We start from the raw sequence: 20,295 nt of genomic DNA on the forward strand, positions 1-20,295 counted from the left end.
CAATTATTTTTAGTAGTTGAGTAGTAGCTGAGTTTGCTGAGACCTTAACACACGAGAGCGAGACACAACGTATTGTCTCCTTTTCTACTTCATAAGAATTCCATAGGTACTACAATGTCCTATAGGCACTACAATGTTCTACAGGTACTACAATCATAGATGGAGAAATCTAGGTTTAGAAAATCATGCAGCTGGTGTGTGGTGGCTAGCCAATCTGATTCCAGCCCATACCTTAAGCAATGTGCAATGGGAATAGGCCAACTCCACCCTCTAGGGGGACTTGGTCTCTGCGAGGAAGGAAACAGGGATTTGGGAGATGGAGGTAGGTGTGTGCACACCTCTGTTGTCAGAGATGAGCCTACCATTCCACCATTTTAAACTGGAGAAGCAATCAACAAGCCAGTCACAGAATCAGCTCCTAACTCCACTGTAATCATGGAGTCAAATTCTGGCCTTTTGTGACTATTTCTTCCCAAGCTGTCCTTAGACTTTAGTTTCCATAGAAACATAGCAGGGTGAGCAGGGTGAGTAGGAGAAACACAAATGGCCCTTGGGAGGCAGGTGGATACTCGCGAGGAAGGCACCCCTGCAGGATCTCTTGTTCCTAAATGGCCTTCACATGCCTCTGCATCGCCATTATCATTTACTTATTTGAAAGCAGAGTGACACAGGGGAGAGAGAGAGAGAGAGACCCAGCTGTTGTCTGCTGGTTTACTCTGCAAATGCCACATTGGCCTCAGGAACCTGAAACTCAATCCAGGTGTCCCATTTGAGTAGCAGGAATCTATTACTTGAACCATCACCACTGCTTGCCAGGGTCCGTACCAGTAGGAAGTTGGAGTCAGGGCTGGAGCTGGCCATCACATCGAGGCACCCGGACATGGGACATATGTGTCCTAACTGCTAGGCCTAACACCTGCGCCCTACAAGGTTGTTTTTAGGAGATCTTTGTCTCAGGAAGTTATATACGCACAATAAGAATGACAGGTTTGAAAGGAGGACTGTACTTTATTAAATAAATAAATAAGTAAATGAGGTATTTATTTATTTGGCAGGCAGAATGCAGAGAGAGAGGTCTTATATATACTGGCTCCCCTTCTCTACATCCCAGTGACTCAGAGTTTATTAATGATCTTCCTTTGTCTCGTTCTTACAGACATACAGTAATGGGTTCAGGATACATGGCAGAGAGGAGCAATTTCTCAATGCAAATGAAAAGAAGACATATCCTGAGACTAGTTTAAAGAATGAAGACTCTATCCTGTGGACCAAGGGTGAGATCCTTGGGAAGGGAGCCTACGGCACAGTAAGTTCAGTACTTCCTACCAACCCACCCTACTCCACCATCCTCTCCACTCCCCATCTGCCCACACTCATGTACTTAGCACTCTTTCAGTTGAAAGAGAAACCCCAACCCAGACTGGCTTGAGAGAAAGCACATTTGTTGCCTTATGCAACAGAAAGATCTTGAGTAGGTAGGGCTCTGTGCACAGGTGGTTTCAGAACCCAAACAATGTCATTTCATTTGCTCTCATTCTCGGGTTCCGCGTGGTTGTATAATGGCTATTGCATGTCCAGCCTCTCACTCTCCCAGGTTCAAGTTCAATGAAAAAAAGCTTCTCTCCCTCCAACAGCCCAATATGTTCTTGGGAGTTGGGAGAGTCATTGCTGGGTAGAGAAAGAAAAAAGTGTTCCTTACGTTTTGTGAATTGCATGTTAAGACAGTCAAAAGTCTAGTACTTTGGCTAGTATTTACATAGATGTAAACAGAAGACTGGCCTCCAGAGAAGTCGTGTACAATTTCTCTCACTGGGGACATTTGGGGACTCAGGGAGAAGGTGGGAAGACATGAAACCACTGAGATCACATCACAAGAGTGACTGTCACCACCAGCCTCCTTGTCTCTCCATAGAGCTTTAGAGCTGAACTAACCCTATCTCATTTACTTGTTGAGGAGTTTTCCCAAGCCACTATCTCATGCGGCCATTGGCTAATCCTCTGCCTGCAGTGCTGGTACCCCGAGTTCTAGTCCCGACTGGGGCTCTGGGTTCTGTCCCGGTTGCTCCTCTTCCAGTCCACATGCCAGCCGTAGCGGCCATTTGGGGGGTGAACCAATAGAAGGAAGACCTTTCTCTCTGTGTATGTCTCTCTCTCACTGTCTAACTCTGCCTGTCAAAAAAAAAAAAAAAAATCCATGAGGCAAATACTATGACCTCAGTTTCATTTTAAACTTTTTTTTGGTTAAAAATGATTTATTTATTTATTTGAAAGGCAGAAATACAGAGAAATGAGGTTTGAGAAAGAGAGAAAGAGAGCTCTTCCATTCACTATTTCATTCCCCAAAAGGCCACAACAGCCAGGACTTTGCCAGGCCAAAGCCAGTACCTAGAAGCTTCCTATGGGGCTCCCATGTGGGTGCAGGGGCCCAAGCACCTGGGCCATCCTCTGCTGCTTTCCCAGGTGCATTAGCAGGGAGCTGGATCAGAAGTGGAGCAGCCGGCACTTGAACCGGTTCCCATACGGGATGCTGGCACTGCAGGCAGAGTTTTAACCTTTTATGCTACAGCGATGGCCCCTCCTCAGTTTTACAGATGCAAAAAACTGAAGTCAAACAGGTTACGCAACTTCCCCAAAGTTGTACAGCTTGGAATGGGGAAGCCAAGATTCTAACCAATCCAAGGCATTAGACTCGAAGCCCATGTGGTATTCATTCCCCATGCCGCTCATCCCCATGCTGGTGCTGCCGAAACACTGCATTTGTTTAAATGTTTTTGCATTTGGGTAGGGGTGTATCGACTTTGAAAAAAACAAGGACATGGGAGGAAGGAGAGTGAAGTATGTCACATTAGGCATTGTGTAAGCCAGTTATGGCATCTGGATTTAATGAGGTACACGTGTGTTTCTAGGTATACTGTGGTCTCACTAGCCAAGGGCAGCTAATAGCTGTAAAACAGGTGGCTCTGGATACCTCTGATAAATCAGCTACTGAAAAAGAGTACCAGAAACTTCAGGAAGAAGTAGAGCTTCTGAAAGCACTGAAACATGTCAACATTGTGGCCTATCTGGGGACGCGCTTGGAAGAGAACACTGTAAGCATTTTCATGGAGTTTGTCCCTGGTGGCTCAATCTCGAGTATTATAAACCGCTTCGGGCCATTGCCGGAGATGGTGTTCTGTAAGTATACAAAACAAATTCTGCAAGGCGTTGCTTATCTCCATGAGAACTGTGTGGTGCATCGCGACATCAAAGGGAATAATGTTATGCTCATGCCAACGGGAATCATAAAGCTGATTGATTTTGGCTGTGCCAAGCGTTTGGCCTGGGCAGGCCTAAACGGCACCCACAGTGACATGCTTAAGTCCATACACGGGACTCCATACTGGATGGCCCCAGAAGTCATCAGTGAGTCTGGCTACGGAAGGAAATCGGATATCTGGAGCATTGGGTGCACTGTGTTTGAGATGGCCACGGGAAAGCCCCCGCTGGCTTCCATGGACAGGATGGCAGCCCTGTTTTACATAGGAGCTCACAGAGGGCTGATGCCTTCCCTGCCAGACCACTTCTCAGAAAACGCAGCTGACTTCGTGCGCATGTGCCTAACCAGGTAAGAAGCTGGAAACAGGCTGGGGGGATGAATGCCCAGGGGCTGTGAACAGCAGACATCCGCCTTGCAACCAAGGGCCCAGTAAAACCTCCGTTTTGGTTCTGAAATCAAGTAGGCAGTGATTTGGTGCTGAGAAGATCATCACCAGGCAATGGGCGATTGTGCCCGTTGTTGGAGCAGGGGGCAGGGGGGCAGGGGGCAGGGCCTCAATTGCACATCTTATCAGGCCCTGACGATACTTCTCAGATCAATGGGTTTGCAAAGTGCGCTAAAGATCTACTTATTCACCACCTGGATGTCTTCCTAGGGACTGGCTCTGGTGAGCTGACATCACCTTGCATTTAAGTTGAGGGGAAACATTTTGAGCCAAAGCAGCAAATCTCAGATTAGAAAGTTTCAAGTGTCAAGTTGGGGAGTATTTGAGGAAACACAAAAGCCCTAGAAAATTGCCTCCTTTGCCGTTCCTTATCCTCTTTCATTTCCACGGCCGAAAATTCTGGGTAAAATGTTAGAACGATGAGGGATCATAGAGAAAAACTAGTGGTGTGGTTTTCAAACTTCGACTCAGGCATCCTGTGCTCGCGTGGAATCTGAATTCAGAGACTAAAACATAAAAAAACCCAGAAAGATGGTTCTGGTTAAAGTGTGTGTGTGTGTGTGTGTGTGTGTGTGTGTGTGTAGTGCAGAGATCGAGTTGTGTTGGGGTTTCTGGGCCCCTGTAAGAAGATGAGAGCAAAACAACCCTATGTACCTATGCAGGCGTGATACCTAGTTACAGGACAGCAAGCCTGAGGCTGCACCTTAATTTCCTGTCTTTGAAGGAAGTGTGTGATTTCTTATCCCTAGATGAAAACCCCAGCACCCTGGCTTTTAGCAGCCACATGGAGCAACCCCAAATTCCCAAGAGGTTCATTTTCCCATTCTTTTTCTTTTTTTAAAAAAAGTTTTTATTTATTTGAAAGGCAGAGTTACACAGAGAAAGAAGGAGAGGCAGAGAGAGAGAGAGAGAGAAGGAGGGAGAGAGAGAGAGATCCTCCATCCATTGATTCTATCCCCAAATGGCTGCAGCAGCTGGAGCTGGGCCTATCAGAAGCCAGGAGCCAGGAGCTTCTTCCAGGTCTCCCATGTGAGTGTGGGGCCCGAGCACCTGGGCCATCTTCCACTGCATTCCCAGACGTACTAGCAGGGAGCTGGATTGGAAGAAGAGCAGCTAGGACATGAACTGGCCCCCATATGGGATGCCAGCAGTGCCTGCCACAGTGCCGGCCCCTATTTTCCCTTTTGGAATGACTCTCAGAATCCACAGGTCTCCCTGTCTGCCAATGGATGTACCTCTCTCCCACCTTGGTCTCCCTATGAATTTTAAGGCCAGTAGCAATGCCTGCCAGGAACAGAAATGCACTTGAGGAAGCAGTGAGAAATCAGTGTAGATTGGGGTGAGGGACAGGGTCTGGCTGCTGGCACACTGAGCATTGTGGGAAGTCAGGCCAAGTTCAGCCTTGCTGCCATAGGAGTGAAGAACGTGGCGCTATAAAGGATTCGGGGTAGAAAATACACTGCAGGCGCCCAGAGCTGGGACTGCTGATGGTGTTGACGCAGTGGGATTGTAGGAGAGGGATTCCAGGACTTGCTGATGGAGGACTGGATAGGACTTCTTGGTTGTCCTATCAACCAGCTGCGGATAATGGGAAAAATAACAGAAAGTTATGAGCATAGAGCAAAAAGTTGAAAAGGGCCCCTTTCATTGAAAGAGACACTTGAACTATGGAATTGGAGCTGAGGAGAGTCATTAAAATTGGAAGCTCTTATTTAAACATCAGTATCAAGTCAATAAAGAGGGGCAGTGAAAAAACCGAGAGGGCTGAGGCAAATGATTTTGAAAGGGTTTGTGGGTAAATCACGGAGTCCTTGTGGACCTGCAGAAAGGAAGGGTGGGGAGGAGAGGCGGAGTTGCTCTAAGCTGGAAGAACCGAGAAGGCAGAGTTCCGGCAAGTCTAAGCAGAGACTGTCTTGGGTGGGAGGAGCTAGTACTGCAAATGCCACAGAAGCGACTGGGAAGAGCTCATTTTGTTGGACAGCAATGTTGGCTCATTTACAGTGTTATCTAGAGGACGGTGTCTACAGGTGAGTGGTTAAGAATTTAGGAGAAGCCGGCGTTGCGGCTCACTAGGCTAATCCTCTGCCTTGCGGCGCCAGCACACCGGGTTCTAGTCCCGGTTGGGGCGCCGGATTCTGTCCCGGTTGCCCCTCTTCCAGGCCAGCTCTCTGCTGTGGCCAGGGAGTGCAGTGGAGGATGGCCCAGGTCCTTGGGCCCTGCACCCCATGGGAGACCAGGAGAAGCACCTGGCTCCTGGCTCCTGCCATCGGATCAGCGCGGTGCGCGGACCGCAGCACACCGGCCGCGGCAGCCATTGGAGGGTGAACCAATGGCAAAGGAAGACCTTTCTCTCTGTCTCTTTCTCTCACTGTCCACTTTGCCTGTCAAAAAAAAAAAAAAAAAAAAGAATTTAGGAGAATAATGAATGTTGGGGGAAAAAAGCTACTGAGCTTGACTGTATTAGCTACATTGGCAGGAATAGAAGAAATACGGTGGCCGTCAGGCGGCAAGGAAAGGACTTTTGAAGACGAGATTTTGAAGTTAGGAGAAGGGGCCTCCAGATGGTGAGCGGTTTGTGCTTTGAAATAACGCATAAAACTGAAATTTTTGAATTTTAAATTGTTTATTTCCGTTTTTAAAACTTATTTTTACATTTTTATTTCTGCTTTTATTTCCATTTTTACCTTTAAAATGATCTAGTGGTCAATTTGCTTTTACAATTATCAAAAGATAGCCAGAGTTAGAGAGGCAGAGGCAGAGGCAAAGAGAGGCCTTCCATCCCCTGGTTTACTTCCCAAATGACTACAGTGGCTGGAGCTGCACTGATCTGAAGCCAGGAGCCAGGAGCTTCTTCCGGGTCTCCCATGAGGGTGCAGGGGCCCAAGGACTTGGGCCATCTTCCACTGCTTCCCCAGGCCATAGCAGAGAGCTGGATCAGAAGAGGAGCAGCCAGGACTCAAACCAGCCACCCCTATGGGATGCTGGCACTGCAGGCAGTGGCTTTACCTGCTACACCACAGCGCCGGCCCCACAGTACATTTCAACATCTTTTAAAAGTCTTTTCAATTCTGGACTCACAATAGCTACAGATTTTTAAACTACAGTGCACTGTTTAAAAGCTTATATACCGGGGCCGCTTCTGTGGCGTAGCAGGTAAAGCTGTCGCCTGCAGCACCAGCATGCAATATGGCTGCCAGTTTGGGTCCCAGCTGCTCCACTTCCAATCCAGCTCCCTGCTAATGGCCTGAGAAAGCAGTGGAAGAGGACCCAAGTCCTTGGGCCCCTGCACCCATGTGTGAGACCCGGAAGAAGCTCCTGGTTCCTGGCTTCGGATCAGCACAGCTCTGGCCATTGCAGCATCTGGGGTGTGAACCAGTGGATGGAAGACCTCTCTCTTTGTCTCTACCTCTATCTCTAACTCTTTCAAATAAATAAAAATAAATAATAAAAAAAATTTTAAAAAGCTTGTATACAGAGGAGACTTCAAAAAGTTCATGGAATATACTCATTAAAAATTATTTGATAGATGTTGCAGGGAGATGGGGGAGATAGAGAGAGAACAACAGAGAGCTCCCACCACTGTTTCACTTCCCAAATGCCCTTAGTAGTTGGGATTGGGAGCTGAGAAATCAATCCGAGTCTCCCACATGGATGGCAGGGACCCAAGAGCTTGAGCCATCGCCTGCTTCATTCCAGGGTGCACACTCACAGGGAGCTGGGGAATTGGGAGCCAGCCAGGACTCAACCCCAGGCACACCCAGCCACTCCGCGTGTGATGACAGTGTCCCAACTGCCATCTTAACTGCCAGGCCAAACGCCTGGCTCCACTTTATTTTTATTTTTTAAGATTTATTCAATTTATTTGAAAGTCAGAGTTACACAGAGAGAGGAGAGGCAGAGAGAGAGGTCTGCCATTTGCTGGTTCACTCCCCAGCTGGCCACAACGGCCGGAGCTGCGCTGATCTGAAGCCGGGAGCCAGGAGCTTCTTCCGGGTTTCCCAGATGGGTGCAGGGGTCCAAGGACTTGGGCCACCTTCCACTGCTTTCCCAGGCCATAACAGAGAGCTGGATTGGAAGAGGAGCAGCCAGGACTAGAACTGGCGCCCATATGGGATGCTGGCGTTTCAGGCCAGGGCTTTAACCTGCTGCGCCATAGCGCCCCCCCCCCCCCCCTTATCTTTTAATTCCATTTTCCATGGATGTTTTGAAGCCCTTTGGTATGTTATTTAATTTTCCTAAAGAATTCAGTTTTTATTGTTGTTGCCATTTTATTGACGAGGAGAGTATGGACCCCTTGCTTAAGTTAAGGACGGAACCGTAGCCTGTCAGAGGCCGGGCCTGCAGTATTAAACTCTGCATCCCAGCCACGCAGAGCTCACGGCAGCCACGTGACACTCTCCTTCTAAGACTTGTTTCCTTCTCAGGGACCAGCATGAGCGACCCTCGGCTCTCCAGCTCCTGAGCCACCCCTTCCTGAAGAGAAGCCACTGAACATCCATCCGGACCGTCTTCCCAGTTCCGCCGTAGATGCTCTGTTATTGCTTCACTGCGGGGAGTGACGGTTAAGGGACCTTTGTTTGCCCACCGGGAATTCAAACTAACCCAACTTAACCAGATCCTGCGGCGTCACTAACTCAGTTTCGTGCTAGCTTCCAGAAGCCTTGGGAGTAATTACCCATGTGCATGAGAAGAAAATTTTCTTTAAAACAGGGAAATTTATTCCAGTGTTTACACTAGTCTCTCTTGCTTTATACTTTTCCTTTTATTTTTGGCCAATTTCAATGTCATGAGTTTAAAATAAATTGTAAAAACACCTTTTGTTTTCTTGCTTGGTGAGTAGACACTTAATTCTGGCAAAGGAGACTAGGGGAAGGCTAGGAAGTAAATGACGAGAGAGGCCAGATTGCTTACACGGGCAGCTATCCTAACTTTAAATCGCCCAGGAGTAGCTAAAGGTGTTGGCAGCTCGTGATCGAGGGTCCCAGCGCTCCTCAGAACTCTCCCAGGAGTTGGAGCATTTAAGGTGAGGCCACAAACCTGAGGCTGCCTTCCCTGCAATGAGCTGTAGTGTGATTTCAGGACTCTACCTGTTTGCACACTGAATTAGGTCATTAGCACATTTAGAACTAGCTAAGCCTGAACCAGATGGCAGGACAGGAGCTGGGGACCTGATAAAGGGAGAGTGGCTCCGCATAGTTTTCTCTCTGCATCTGAACAAAACGTCATCTGTGAGGTCACTCTTCACACACATTCATTTTCAGAATGTCGGCAAACCTTCCAGAAGTGCGACCTCTCAGGGCTCTTACAAGTCCTTTCCCTTTAAGTGGGTGGGCTAAACATGTTTGCTGAGGTTTCTGCTACTGTTGACTTCTCTGAAGCTGTAACCACATTCTTTTTTATTGGCTGCCATCACATCAAGAAGGCACAATTACAAACCAACCTTAGCTGTCCTCCATCACAGGTATCAGACTTTGTCAAACTCCTTTAGAAGTTCTGGAAAAACAAACGTGAAATACAGTCAAGATGAGGTCAAAACAGATTTTACTTTGGCCAGTGTCTAACAATAGGTGGGTCTTCGGGGGTGTTATCTTAATTTCTTTCTCTCAAATTTGCCACTTTTTTTTTTTTTTCATATTTTGTGAGCAATTAAGAGATGTGTTCCTTATTTTGCTTTTTTATCAACAAGACTCAAAATGTAATTTTGTGAAATGAGGGCTTTTTTTTTTTCATTTTGGAGACATTCTCTAAAAAATCTGAATGTTATACCGAATTTTGGAGTAGTTCATTGTTTACGTGCAAGCCTTTTAAACTCTGTGGGGAAAAGGCAGGGAGTGGACTTGTTTGTATGTTATGTCCAGATCTCAGGAAGAGACCATGAGGCTGGTGTCAAAACCTACCCTCTGTATTAATACCTAAGAAGACTGACTACAACTTTGGAATTAACAGAGTATTTATTTGAAAGGCAGAGCATCCTCCAGGGAGAGACACAGGGAGACACACACAGAAGGTTCTTCCATCTTCAGGTTTACTCCCCAAATGATGGTTTCAGCAACCAAGGCTGGACCAGGCTGAAGCCATGAGCCAGAAGCCAGGAACTCCATCTGTTGGGGACAGGTAGAAAGAGAGAGAGAGAAAGAGAGAGAGAGAGAATTTTCACTCCCCAAATGGCCCAATGGCCAGGACTGGGCCAGGCAGAAGCCAAGAGCTTCTTCCAGGTCTCCCATGTGGGTGCAGGGGTCAAAGGACTTGGAACATCTTTTGTGGAATACCCAGGTGCATTGCAGGGAGCTGGATCAGAAGTGGAACAGCTGGGACTTGAACCGGCGCCCATAGGGGATGCCGATGCTTCAGGCCAGGACTTAACCCATTATGCCACAATGCTGGTGCCCAATGCTGACATTTTTACTAGGCAGGCCTCAGTTCCAAGAGCTTTCTGTTGTTTTTGTGACTCATCCATTTTAAGATATGAGCAGTTGTTTGGTGTTACATTCTCCATTACCATTGCTCAAATGTGTGTCTCCACCACAGCCTCCTTTTGGAGAATGTGGGTCTGCAGGGAAAAGGCACATTAAACTCCAGCTGCTGTCTGGGATTCTGGGATGGTAGTATTACTCTGCCTTTACTAGTAGAGAACACTTGTATGGTTCACAGCTAACCAACCTTCTCAAGGCTATCCACCCGATGATCTTTATTTTTTGTTTTTTTTTTGTAAGTATGATTTTTAAAAGATCCATTTATTTATTTGAAAAGAGTTAACAGAGAGACAGGACTGACAGAGAGCTTCCATCTGCTGGCTCGCCCTCAAAATGACCACAAAAACAGGGTCTGGGCCAGGCTGAAGCCAGGAGCCAGGAGGTTCTTCTGGGTCTCCCACGTGGGTGCAGGGGCCCAAGTACTAGGCTGTTCTCTGCTGCTTTCCCAGGCACATTAGCGGGGAGCAAGATCATTCGTGGAGCAGCTGGGACTCAGAACTGACCCCCAGGTGGGATCCTGGCACTGCAGAGTGCAACTTAACCCAGTGCGGCACAGTATCAGCCCTGGCTTGTCTGACCTGAGCGATCCTTTCTTTGCTGCCTTCCAGATTGAGTTTATAAATGATACCAACTGCATCCTGAAGTTTTCCTCAAAATACCATGGAAACACTGACAAATTCACTGGCCCACACTGTGATTCCAGGCTCTTGCCCCCACAGAACTCAAAGCAGCAGTATAAAGCAAGAGCAGGATATTTAAGTGTGTGGGCCACACCACATGGAAATATCTGTCACGAGTGAGCCAGAGAGCTGCCTATCGGGGGCTGGAGAGGAGACATGAAAGGTCCCCAAGCGTGATCAAGAGCAGAAGGGCCCCTCCTACATTATCAGTCTCTTCTGATACGGAGTAGTGCTTACTGCATATACAAAGTGGGCCGTCTGGGTGGAGTTTGGTGTGCCTGAGGCTTTCTGGCACCTCCACATAGAGCTTAGCTTCCACGTGGCCACCATGACATCTCCTCCTTCCATGGCAAAGTGGATGTATTGGATCTACAGGTAAATGATCAGTTGCAATGCATGACTGGCTACAATTCTAGCTCATTTATCCCTAACTCCCTACTATCACTTACATGGTGTGAAAAGCTTGCCAGTTTTCACTTAGCAGTACTGCCATCCCCCTCCATGAGCATCATGAACAAATGACCCGGTTTTCACACCCCCCCATTATGCTCTGTGTCCAAACTCAACCACAGACCCCTTAATCCTCCCAGTAAAATTCAAGAGTACTGCTACAGTGTCTGCTTAGGTTTGTTCTAGCATTGCACTATTGACACTTCTCAGTGGCTGAATTAGGGGAGCTGCCATCACACAGGGTTAGCTCTGGCATAGGCAGTGTGGTGGCTCATTGTAGGGGCACTGCCAACAGCCCTGGCTCTTGGTCATCAAGCAGTTCTGAGACTAACCCACTTCACCTGCTCAAGGAGCAGCCAAAAAATCTTTATCACCTGCCAGACCCAGTCTTCAGCTCTTATTTAAGATTTCATTTGCAAGGTAGTTAGAGGTCAGTCTTCCATCTGCTAGTTCACTCCTCAAATGGCCTCAATAACCAAGGCTGGGCCAGGCCAAAGCCTGGATCCAGGAGTTTCTTCTGGGTTTCTTATGTGGCTGCAAGGGCCCAAGGGCTTGGGCCATCTCCCACTGCTTTCCTAGGCCCATCAGCAGGGAGCTGGGTTGGAAGTGGAGCAGCTGGAACTTGAACTGGTGCCCCATGGGATGCGTGTTACAGGTGCCTGCTATGCCACAACACCAGCCCCTTATTAATTCAGCTTCAAGTAGCTATTTAATTGCAGGTGCTGAGTTTTTTTTTTTTTAAAAACACCCTTTCATGGCAATTCTGACTTTACAGTTCCAGGGGTAGGCAGCATCTATCATTAACGTTAGTTTTGTGTATGCCGAAACATTGTGAAAAGTTGACAGCCAACAGTCCCCAGGAAAGGCAACATACTTCCTTCTGTCAGAGCATCTCGAAGTTGTCAACTACTAAGGCTCAAAGTTATCCAGAACTCATTCCTGCATTGATTTGAAAAACCAAACTGGTGAGTACACTCCTGGACAGAGAGGCTCAAGCAAGCTCTCAGCAGTCTGATAAGCACCCTCATTAGTGAGGTGGTGGGAGGCAGGAATATGTAGATATACTAGTGCTAATACATGTGATGCCTCTCATTACACACTGAAAACAGCAGGGGAAAAAAATAAGCCACACACCTGGATGAACACTGCAGTTACCTCTGTAAAAAGTTCTTAAGTAAAACCAAAAACAATCAATTTATTCTATGCTAACAGGACAAGTCTTTACTGGTGTAAAAACAGATTTCCTAATGTGACTTAGACACTTATTTTACACTTGGGCTTAAGATTCATTTTGGAGGAAGTAACTTCGTTATTCTCATTCTCTTTTAAAAGTTATTCCAGTCAGTTGTCAGTTTTATGTTCTCTTGAGTGGAAGGTCCAGGAAACCCAGTGGGGAGCGGAGCTCGGATCCACCATTCTTGATGGATAACTCCCCTTCCAGATAAGTAACTACCCCTAGCTTTTATGGCAACGATCCAGATAAGTGAACTACTCACCTTTCATGGCAGTGACCCAAGAAGTTAAACAAGAAAAGCCTAAAATACTAATCATAATGAATCTATTTTTAAAGTTTTTATTAGAGTCAAGGAGAAATTTTCATTCTGCTGTTTCACTCTCCAAGTACCTACAACAGCCAGGTCTGGGCCAGGCTGCATATAAGGGCGAGAAACTATCTGGGTCTCCCATGTAGGTGGCAGGGGCCTACGTACCTGCTGCATCATCTGCTAATGTCCCACGCACATTAGCAGGAAGCTAGATCCAAAGAGGAGGTGGGACACCCCCCCCCCCCCGGAACTCCAACAATTTAAGTGAATTCTGGAACAGTAGACATGTAGTAATGCATTCAAGCTTGTTGCAGGGGGACTGGCCCTCTTCATTACATTCAGTATCCCCAATCTACTCTTCAGATGTTCCTAAATCCCAATGATTTTTTTTTTTTTTTTTTTTTTGACAGGCAGAGTGGACAGTGAGAGAGAGAGAGACAGAGAGAAAGGTCTTCCTTTGCCATTGGTTCACCCTCCAATGGCCGCCGCGGCCAGCGCGATGCGACCGGCGCACCGCGCTGATCCGATGGCAGGAGCCAGGAGCCAGGTGCTTTTCCTGGTCTCCCATGGGGTGCAGGGCCCAAGCACCTGGGCCATCCTCCACTGCACTCCCGGGCCACAGCAGAGGGCTGGCCTGGAAGAGGGGCAACCGGGACAGAATCCGGCGCCCCGACCGGGACTAGAACCCGGTGTGCCGGCGCCGCTAGGCGGAGGATTAGCCTAGTGAGCCGCGGCGCCGGCCAATCCCAATGATTTTATCTGGCCCTCCCTGACCACTCAAACCATAACCTCACACGAACAGGCACTGACAGTTTGCAAAGGTCAAGGCAAAGTAACTCATTCAAGGTCATTCTACCACTAGGTTTGTGACAGGAATGTGGTCCACCTGATCCCAGAGGCCATACTCTGGGCATCTGAAGCTATTTCAATATTAATTATATCAGAAATCTTACTTCCCGCATTTCCCAGGGATCCAAAGTTGTTTCTGATTCACATCAATTCAACAAGACATGTTAGAGCCTTGGATTTCTGGTGTCCATAAACAAATTTTATTAATAATTGTATAGATACTGAGAAGCTGAAATTCAGTGACTGATTCATGCCATACACACATATTCCTGTTTTCAATTCAATTTTCTATCAGCAAGCAACCTATTCAATCGTCCTTGGTGGTGGTGATGGTGGAGGGGTTTGAGTACATTCAGAAAATGAAATCTCAATCACTGTTAACAACAAATGAGCACACACAAAGCAAGTTTTTCTAATCATGTGGAGTGGCTTGAAACACACACATCTTAGTTAAGAATGTATTCCTGACTTAATATAGTAGGAATGTACTCACTGTTACTTAAAACAGGCAACCCAAATTAAACAAACTATTAAACAAGTACCTATATTTGGGGTTTTTAGGTGAGGCTCCCTCCCAAAGCTAGGAAATTAGCCCTCAGAATTTACTTTTGTGATTAATGGATCACAGTGAACAAGTCACTTTTATGACAAAAGAATTACTCCTAGCCATGCAGCCGTCAATGTATCTTGCTTATTAAAGTACCCAATCTGTCAGGCAGAACAGATTATGGTGAATTACAGAACAGAAAAAGGGAAGTCACAGGCAAAAGCTGGCTGGGCCCAAACCGACGACGCGGAGTGAACACACGCATGCTCTCCATGCTACAACGCTCTGAACGCTCCAGCCTCACCGGCAAGATCATCTCTACTAAAGGCGGATGCTGTTTCAAGACTTAGAAAACAAGCAAATTTTGGATTTGGCTTACATTAGTTACAACAATGGAGCTACTCATTGATTTGAGATGTGATCAAAGATCTTAACTTCCAAATTAACCTATGAGACTTGGAACTTGGTTCCTCCAGAAGGCAGGGACAGAATGTGCTGCTTTTCCAATGTAACAAACCCTGTATAAATCAGTGTTGCCTTAAACAAACGGGCAGGAGTCTTGAACTTGGTTAATTCAAGTCTCCCCAGAGTATGGGAATTGCTGATTCTTCATTTGGGTGAAATGGAGTTAGAGTTAGCAAACCCTACTGCTTCTCAAGAAAGCCTCTTGAGAGAGACTGCCACCATTGAGAAAAATACTAAATCAAATATATTCTTAATAACAAGAATGTTCATAATCTTCTCAGCAGATACCCTAAAAATCACCTGGCAAAAATTTAAGGGCAGTAGCTGGTGAGAAACACTACTTTGTTTAGACAAAAACTGGGAAAGGTGAGCTCTTTTAAGAACAATACTGTCTTCCTTTACCCTTGTCATCATGCTTAAACAACAAGCAGAACAACCCACCACCCTTACTTCCACAGTAAATGCAAAACCTTGAAGTATCTACTCAACAAAGTATACTTGCATAATATTAATGCATATAAATGCAGTGGTTTATTTCTAATGTTGCTTAAGGAATACAAATTTGCAATTAAATTCTCAAATATAAAAGAAATGTGCTTGAAACCTTATTTTAAGGCAAGAATGTCTGGTAACAAAAACATTTTAAATCGGTTCTCTGAAGTAAATGTCAACTAGTCATTTCTTTAGTTTAAAAGGTATCCTACATGACTACAATGTCAGTACAAAGTATTAATATAAGCAGCCCTTCATCACATTCCTGAAGAAACAATACCTCTTGGTAGAAAACTTTCTTTAGTGGACTCAACCTAATAACTTTAACCATAACTAATCTGAATACATAAAAGGAAGATCAAGATGCACAGGTGATCCCTCCCTAAGGTAAACCCAGGGCTGAAGATGTGGCTTTTCAGAACTTAAGCACTTGCAATCTGGAAGCTTTGCAAAGGTTTTACCACTGAAGGACACTGCTGCCATTTTTCAATGCAGACCTCTGAGAATGTTCTGTGAACAAATACCCCTTGCTTTGGTTCTGAAAATGTATTTTAAAGTAGCTAAGGCAAATATTTAAGGGGCACGAGAGCTCAGTATTAGAAAACTTGTTTAAAGAGGTAGAAGTAAATAAAGCCTGTTTGTGACATGCTTCTGCATAAAGGTAACAAGTCTGTGATCCTGGGAAAACACAACTTAAAAATGAGTCACTCTTTTATAGGATGTTTAATGCTTTTTAATATTTTTTAAAAATCTCATCAAAACGTTATCACCTTAACAGTACTTTGCACATATGGAATTTCATCCCTAAATCTGATGACACTATTTTGGTTTATTTATGGCTACTTACAAGAAGACTCACATTAATCGTGCTCATTCCTCTGAGTCTTTTTCTTTGGTAGAGCCTAATGGGATGAGGCAGATTAACTCTTTTACGCAAATGAGATGGTTAAAGCAAATTCATGGTAATATGAATAAGGGTTTTCTTTTAATGGAAATGAAACTTCAGTCTCCATATTTATCTCCACTGTAGTTTTGGAAGCTTAATATCCTGTTCAGAGGTTAAAGAGTTTGAATAGCTCACACAATCCTGTAAAAATTAGAACTGGCTGCCCTTTAATAAATAAAGTAATTGTAAAGAATTACATTTACAGAGTGAAAAGTGAATACATAGCATTTCAAATTCATTTTGGAAGTACTAATAAGTACTGACCCATAACAATATACACTAGCTACCTTTTTAACTGTCCATCATTAGCACCAATAAAGATTCAACAAAATTACCTTTATTCCCACATCTCAAAAAACAATTCTGCAAATTCTTAGTGAAGTTTAACTATAGTCACAGACCTTAAATATTCACATTGTTTTCTATGTCATACTGAAAATAAGTTCACTACTTTTCTGGATATTCTTTACAAAATCTTATTAAAATTCCTGGTATTACCCCCAATTATACAGTAGCACAACTGCCCTAATGTCATTTCACATGATAGCTCTGTAGAGGTTTCACATCTAAATTACCAAGAACAAACCCCTTCCCCCCCTCATCTTGTACTCAGCTTAATTCTACACTAGTCCTTGGATTATGTACCACTGTAAAAGAACTGCATCAAAATTACCATGTTTGTGGATACAAGATTATGCCATACAGAGCAATAAAGTTACATATAATGACAGAGAATACTCAAGTTATGCAAGACAAGAACAAACGTTAGGACATGCTAGCTAGGCAAAGGCCCTAGAAAGAGCTCCTAGTATCCCAAGTTCAAATAACATTGACAAAACAATGAACAATTCTCTTAAAAAAAGTAATAAAGCTACTGGCAAATTAGGTAATTACTAAATAAAAGTAAAGCACAAGATCAAACTCTCAATATTTACAACCACAACACACTTGAGTAAAATTACAACTGTGCACGTTATCAGTGGCTTTGTAACAAAAAAATAATTCATATACACAGAGGAAAAAATAAGACAGTTTTTAAGTTCAACAGAACTTGAATCCAACCCATCCCAAAGATACTCAACAGCTCCAAGATTTACCAGAGAATAAAGTCAAGATTAACTGATAAGCAAGAGCTGTATTACTGGTTTGCTTAAGTCAAATTCAAACAAGTCTATAGCTTTATCAGAAGTCAGATGACTGTGCAAACTTGATGTCAACAGGAATATTCTGAGATGTGCAAACAAATGTAAAACCTCCACTAGTGGCTTTGTCTGGAGGCTGACCAGTTTTTACAGAGCTTCCTGATAACAACCATAAGCTACAAATACAGGTACAATGCACAGTGATCTTTCCTTTTTATTTATTGTTAGAATATAAAAGAATTGAGAGAGCATAGGTATAATTTCATTTCTGTAAGGAAGACTGCATTTACCTGAAAAAGAAATATGGCATCACACACAAACACGCATCAGGGGAGGAATATATTTAAGAATATGGTGACATTCTGAATGCTAAAAGAAAAGTGATCCCTGTTTACTGGTAATAAAATATGTAGTGTTAAAGTTCTTTAAGAAAAAAACTAACTCTTCACTATGTAAATAAGTCTTTGTGAATTTAGTTTTCAAATCACAGTAATCCACACAACCATTATTAACAGCTCTGTTTTATAGCACTGCAACAAGCCAACAAACATTTAAATGCACTTCACATCAAGAGTATGTAAACTTTTTTTCCTCTTCAAGCCTTCAGAAAACTAGGGGCTATTTCAGTAGCCTATCTGGTCAGAACCGCTGAAGGCAAAAGTTCCATGCCTCACAGTGTAAATGACCATACCATGTGTGGCACTGTACACCCATCTGGTAGTGAAGTGTCCCCCTTCGGTAAGGCCTAGAGTTTAAGGTTAACATGAAAAAGTGCCACTTCTGTTTTAGATTAGTGATGGACTCTGACAAGAGAAAATAAAGTTATTCTGTATATTGTTATACTTACAAGCAGCTCCAATCCTGAGTATTTATGGTAATATCTAAACATACAAAAATGTATGTACATTTTTCTCCACTTTCTTGTAAACAGTTGTCAGTATACTGTTTTATCCCTTTATCAATGAAACATGCAAATCATACATACAAATATAAATATACAAAAGAAAACAATTTACACTCATTCAAAAGCCAAGCAACAACAAAAAATAGCTACAGTATTCAAATTATAAATAACCAATGCTTGAGGCAGCTTATATTCCTAGAAGCAGCCAGCCATTCATCCTAATGTTCTCAGCTGCAATTGTAGAAATATTGAGTTTTGCACCTTCCATGCTTTTGCAGTATTTATAACACTATCATATGTGGAGATAAAAACTTGTTTACTATAATCTCTTCTTTTCAGAATGAAGAATAAAGCAGCACTTACAAATATTGAAGCAGTGGCAGCAACAGCAGGTGTTACCACTGCTAGATCAGGAGGAAGTTTTCCATTCCAACAATTTTTAAATTAAAAAAAAGTAAAGAAAAAAGTGACCTAAACAAGTGATTACATGTTCATTCCTTGGGCACTGAGCAGCGAGTCCAGCATGTCGAATGTGTCTTTGTAGTCCATATGCTGGCTGCTTGTACTGTACTCATGATTGCCATCAGGACCGTTGGTCTCCACTGGCTTCTTGTCCAGTTTCACGAGCGTGCTGAGATGTCCGTAGCCCACCTGGTATGTGACAGGGGGAGGAGGGGGTAAGGGATGGTTAAAAACAGAGTTGTGAGAGGATATATACTGCTTAACAGAGGAGGAAGAACTAGATGAACTACCTGAACTTTTGGAACTTTTGCTCATTTTGGAGTGATGGTTGTGAGATGCATCGTTGACATGCAGCTTCTTCCTTGAAGAACTGGAACTAGAAGAAATGCCATCACTGCTCAGGCCAACAGGACTCCTCAGAACAGTGGGTGGGATCCCATCAGCACTGTGTTTACTGCCACCGCTGCTGCTGCTGCCACTATGTGAATGGGAATGCTTGTGACTGCTGGTGTGGTGGCGGTTGGAAGGGTGCTCCTTGTGCTTCTCCTTATGGTCTCTGCTAACATGCGGGCTTGAATGCTTGCTTTTCCCACTGCCTTCATCAGAAGAGCTGTGTCTTTCTGAGGACGAGACTTTTATCTTCATCTTCAGCTCTTCTTTGCTGGCACCTTTGTCAGTGGGCGGTATTGGAATCCGTAATTTCAGCGAGCCACTCTTCTCCTTTTTATCTGCCATGTATTTCTCAGGTTTCTCAGTATTTGTGATGGGAATTTTCATTTTAATGGGAGATGTTACAGAACTGCTGCTGGCTGCCTGTGACTGTCCATGTTTGTGTTGCTGTTCTACCTGGGAAGCTATATAATGATCCCTTACATCAAGATCAAGAGTTTCTAGCTTACGTTTTTCTCTGTATTTATCTAAAGACATTTTCTGAGGAATTATTCCAGGAGTAGCAGAAATTGGCCCATGGTGTTTACTGCTCCCTGTTTTATGAGAATATTCTTGCTTAACAGAATGATCAGAAACTTTGTCAGGTCTGTGATGTAATCCTGAATGCAGTGATACAGAAGGTCCCTGCTGGAAGTTGATGTTGTATTGGCTACCAGACAAGGATGTCTCCTGCTTCTGTGAATAGAGCTGCTCGGTCCTTGCTGATTCTTGATGTTGAGGCCATTCTTGGTGTGATGACAAACTGTATGAGGTACCTGGCATTCCTGTTGCTAGCACTGACAAATTATCAGATGTATGGCTGTCTTGAACAGAAATATTTCCTGAATTTAGAGGTACTGGCGCAGGAAATGCTGATGTAGATGGTTTCTGGAAACTTGGGTTGGTAGGCACACCAGTGACACTATCTACTAAAATGGAATTCTGGACCAAAGATGAACCAAGAAGTGGTGTCTCTGATACTTGTCCATCTACTTTTGGTTTCTTAGCCGCCTGATTAGCCTATTTAAAACACAAAAGGGCAGTGATAGCAAAGGAATTTAATACAACATCTCTTTGCTTATGAACATTCTATATTAAATATAAAGAAATAAGACACCTGGGATTCAAAATTTTGTTGCCAGTAAATAAATGTCTTATTTGGAGGAATAATGGGAAGACTATAAAAAGCTGAATACTCTGGTTTTAGAATC

General features: G+C 44.3%; 2 protein-coding genes across 13 annotated transcripts in view; one reads left to right on the top strand and one right to left on the bottom strand.

Moving 5' to 3' along the window:
* Positions 1 to 16,745, top strand: part of MAP3K19 (mitogen-activated protein kinase kinase kinase 19) — a 69,246-nt gene extending 52,501 nt beyond the window's left edge. Inside the window, exons 12-14 of one of the 2 annotated variants that reach the window (XM_051849600.3) lie at positions 1,157 to 1,306; positions 2,907 to 3,604; positions 8,126 to 16,745. In XM_051849600.3, coding sequence (XP_051705560.3) covers positions 1,157 to 1,306; positions 2,907 to 3,604; positions 8,126 to 8,192 — 915 coding nt within the window. In that variant the 3' untranslated portion in view covers positions 8,193 to 16,745. The remainder of the gene's footprint in view (positions 1 to 1,156; positions 1,307 to 2,906; positions 3,605 to 8,125) is intronic. The other variant, XM_089329285.1, reaches the window with a different exon arrangement.
* CCNT2 (cyclin T2) overlaps positions 15,912 to 20,295 on the bottom strand; it is a 39,917-nt gene continuing 35,533 nt past the window's right edge. For 7 of the 11 annotated variants that reach the window (XM_008258510.5, XM_089329286.1, XM_051849616.3 and 4 more), the window contains one exon: positions 15,912 to 20,104. In XM_008258510.5, the coding sequence (XP_008256732.1) occupies positions 18,677 to 20,104 (1,428 nt within the window). In that variant the 3' untranslated portion in view covers positions 15,912 to 18,676. The remainder of the gene's footprint in view (positions 20,105 to 20,295) is intronic. The other 4 variants (XR_007920689.3, XM_002712420.6, XM_089329290.1 and 1 more) reach the window with 1 other exon arrangement.

Source organism: Oryctolagus cuniculus, chromosome 3 (genome assembly GCF_051225735.1).
Source record: "Oryctolagus cuniculus isolate XC-2025 breed Fujian yellow rabbit chromosome 3, ASM5122573v1, whole genome shotgun sequence".
In the NCBI taxonomy this organism is placed as follows: Eukaryota; Metazoa; Chordata; class Mammalia; order Lagomorpha; family Leporidae; genus Oryctolagus; species Oryctolagus cuniculus.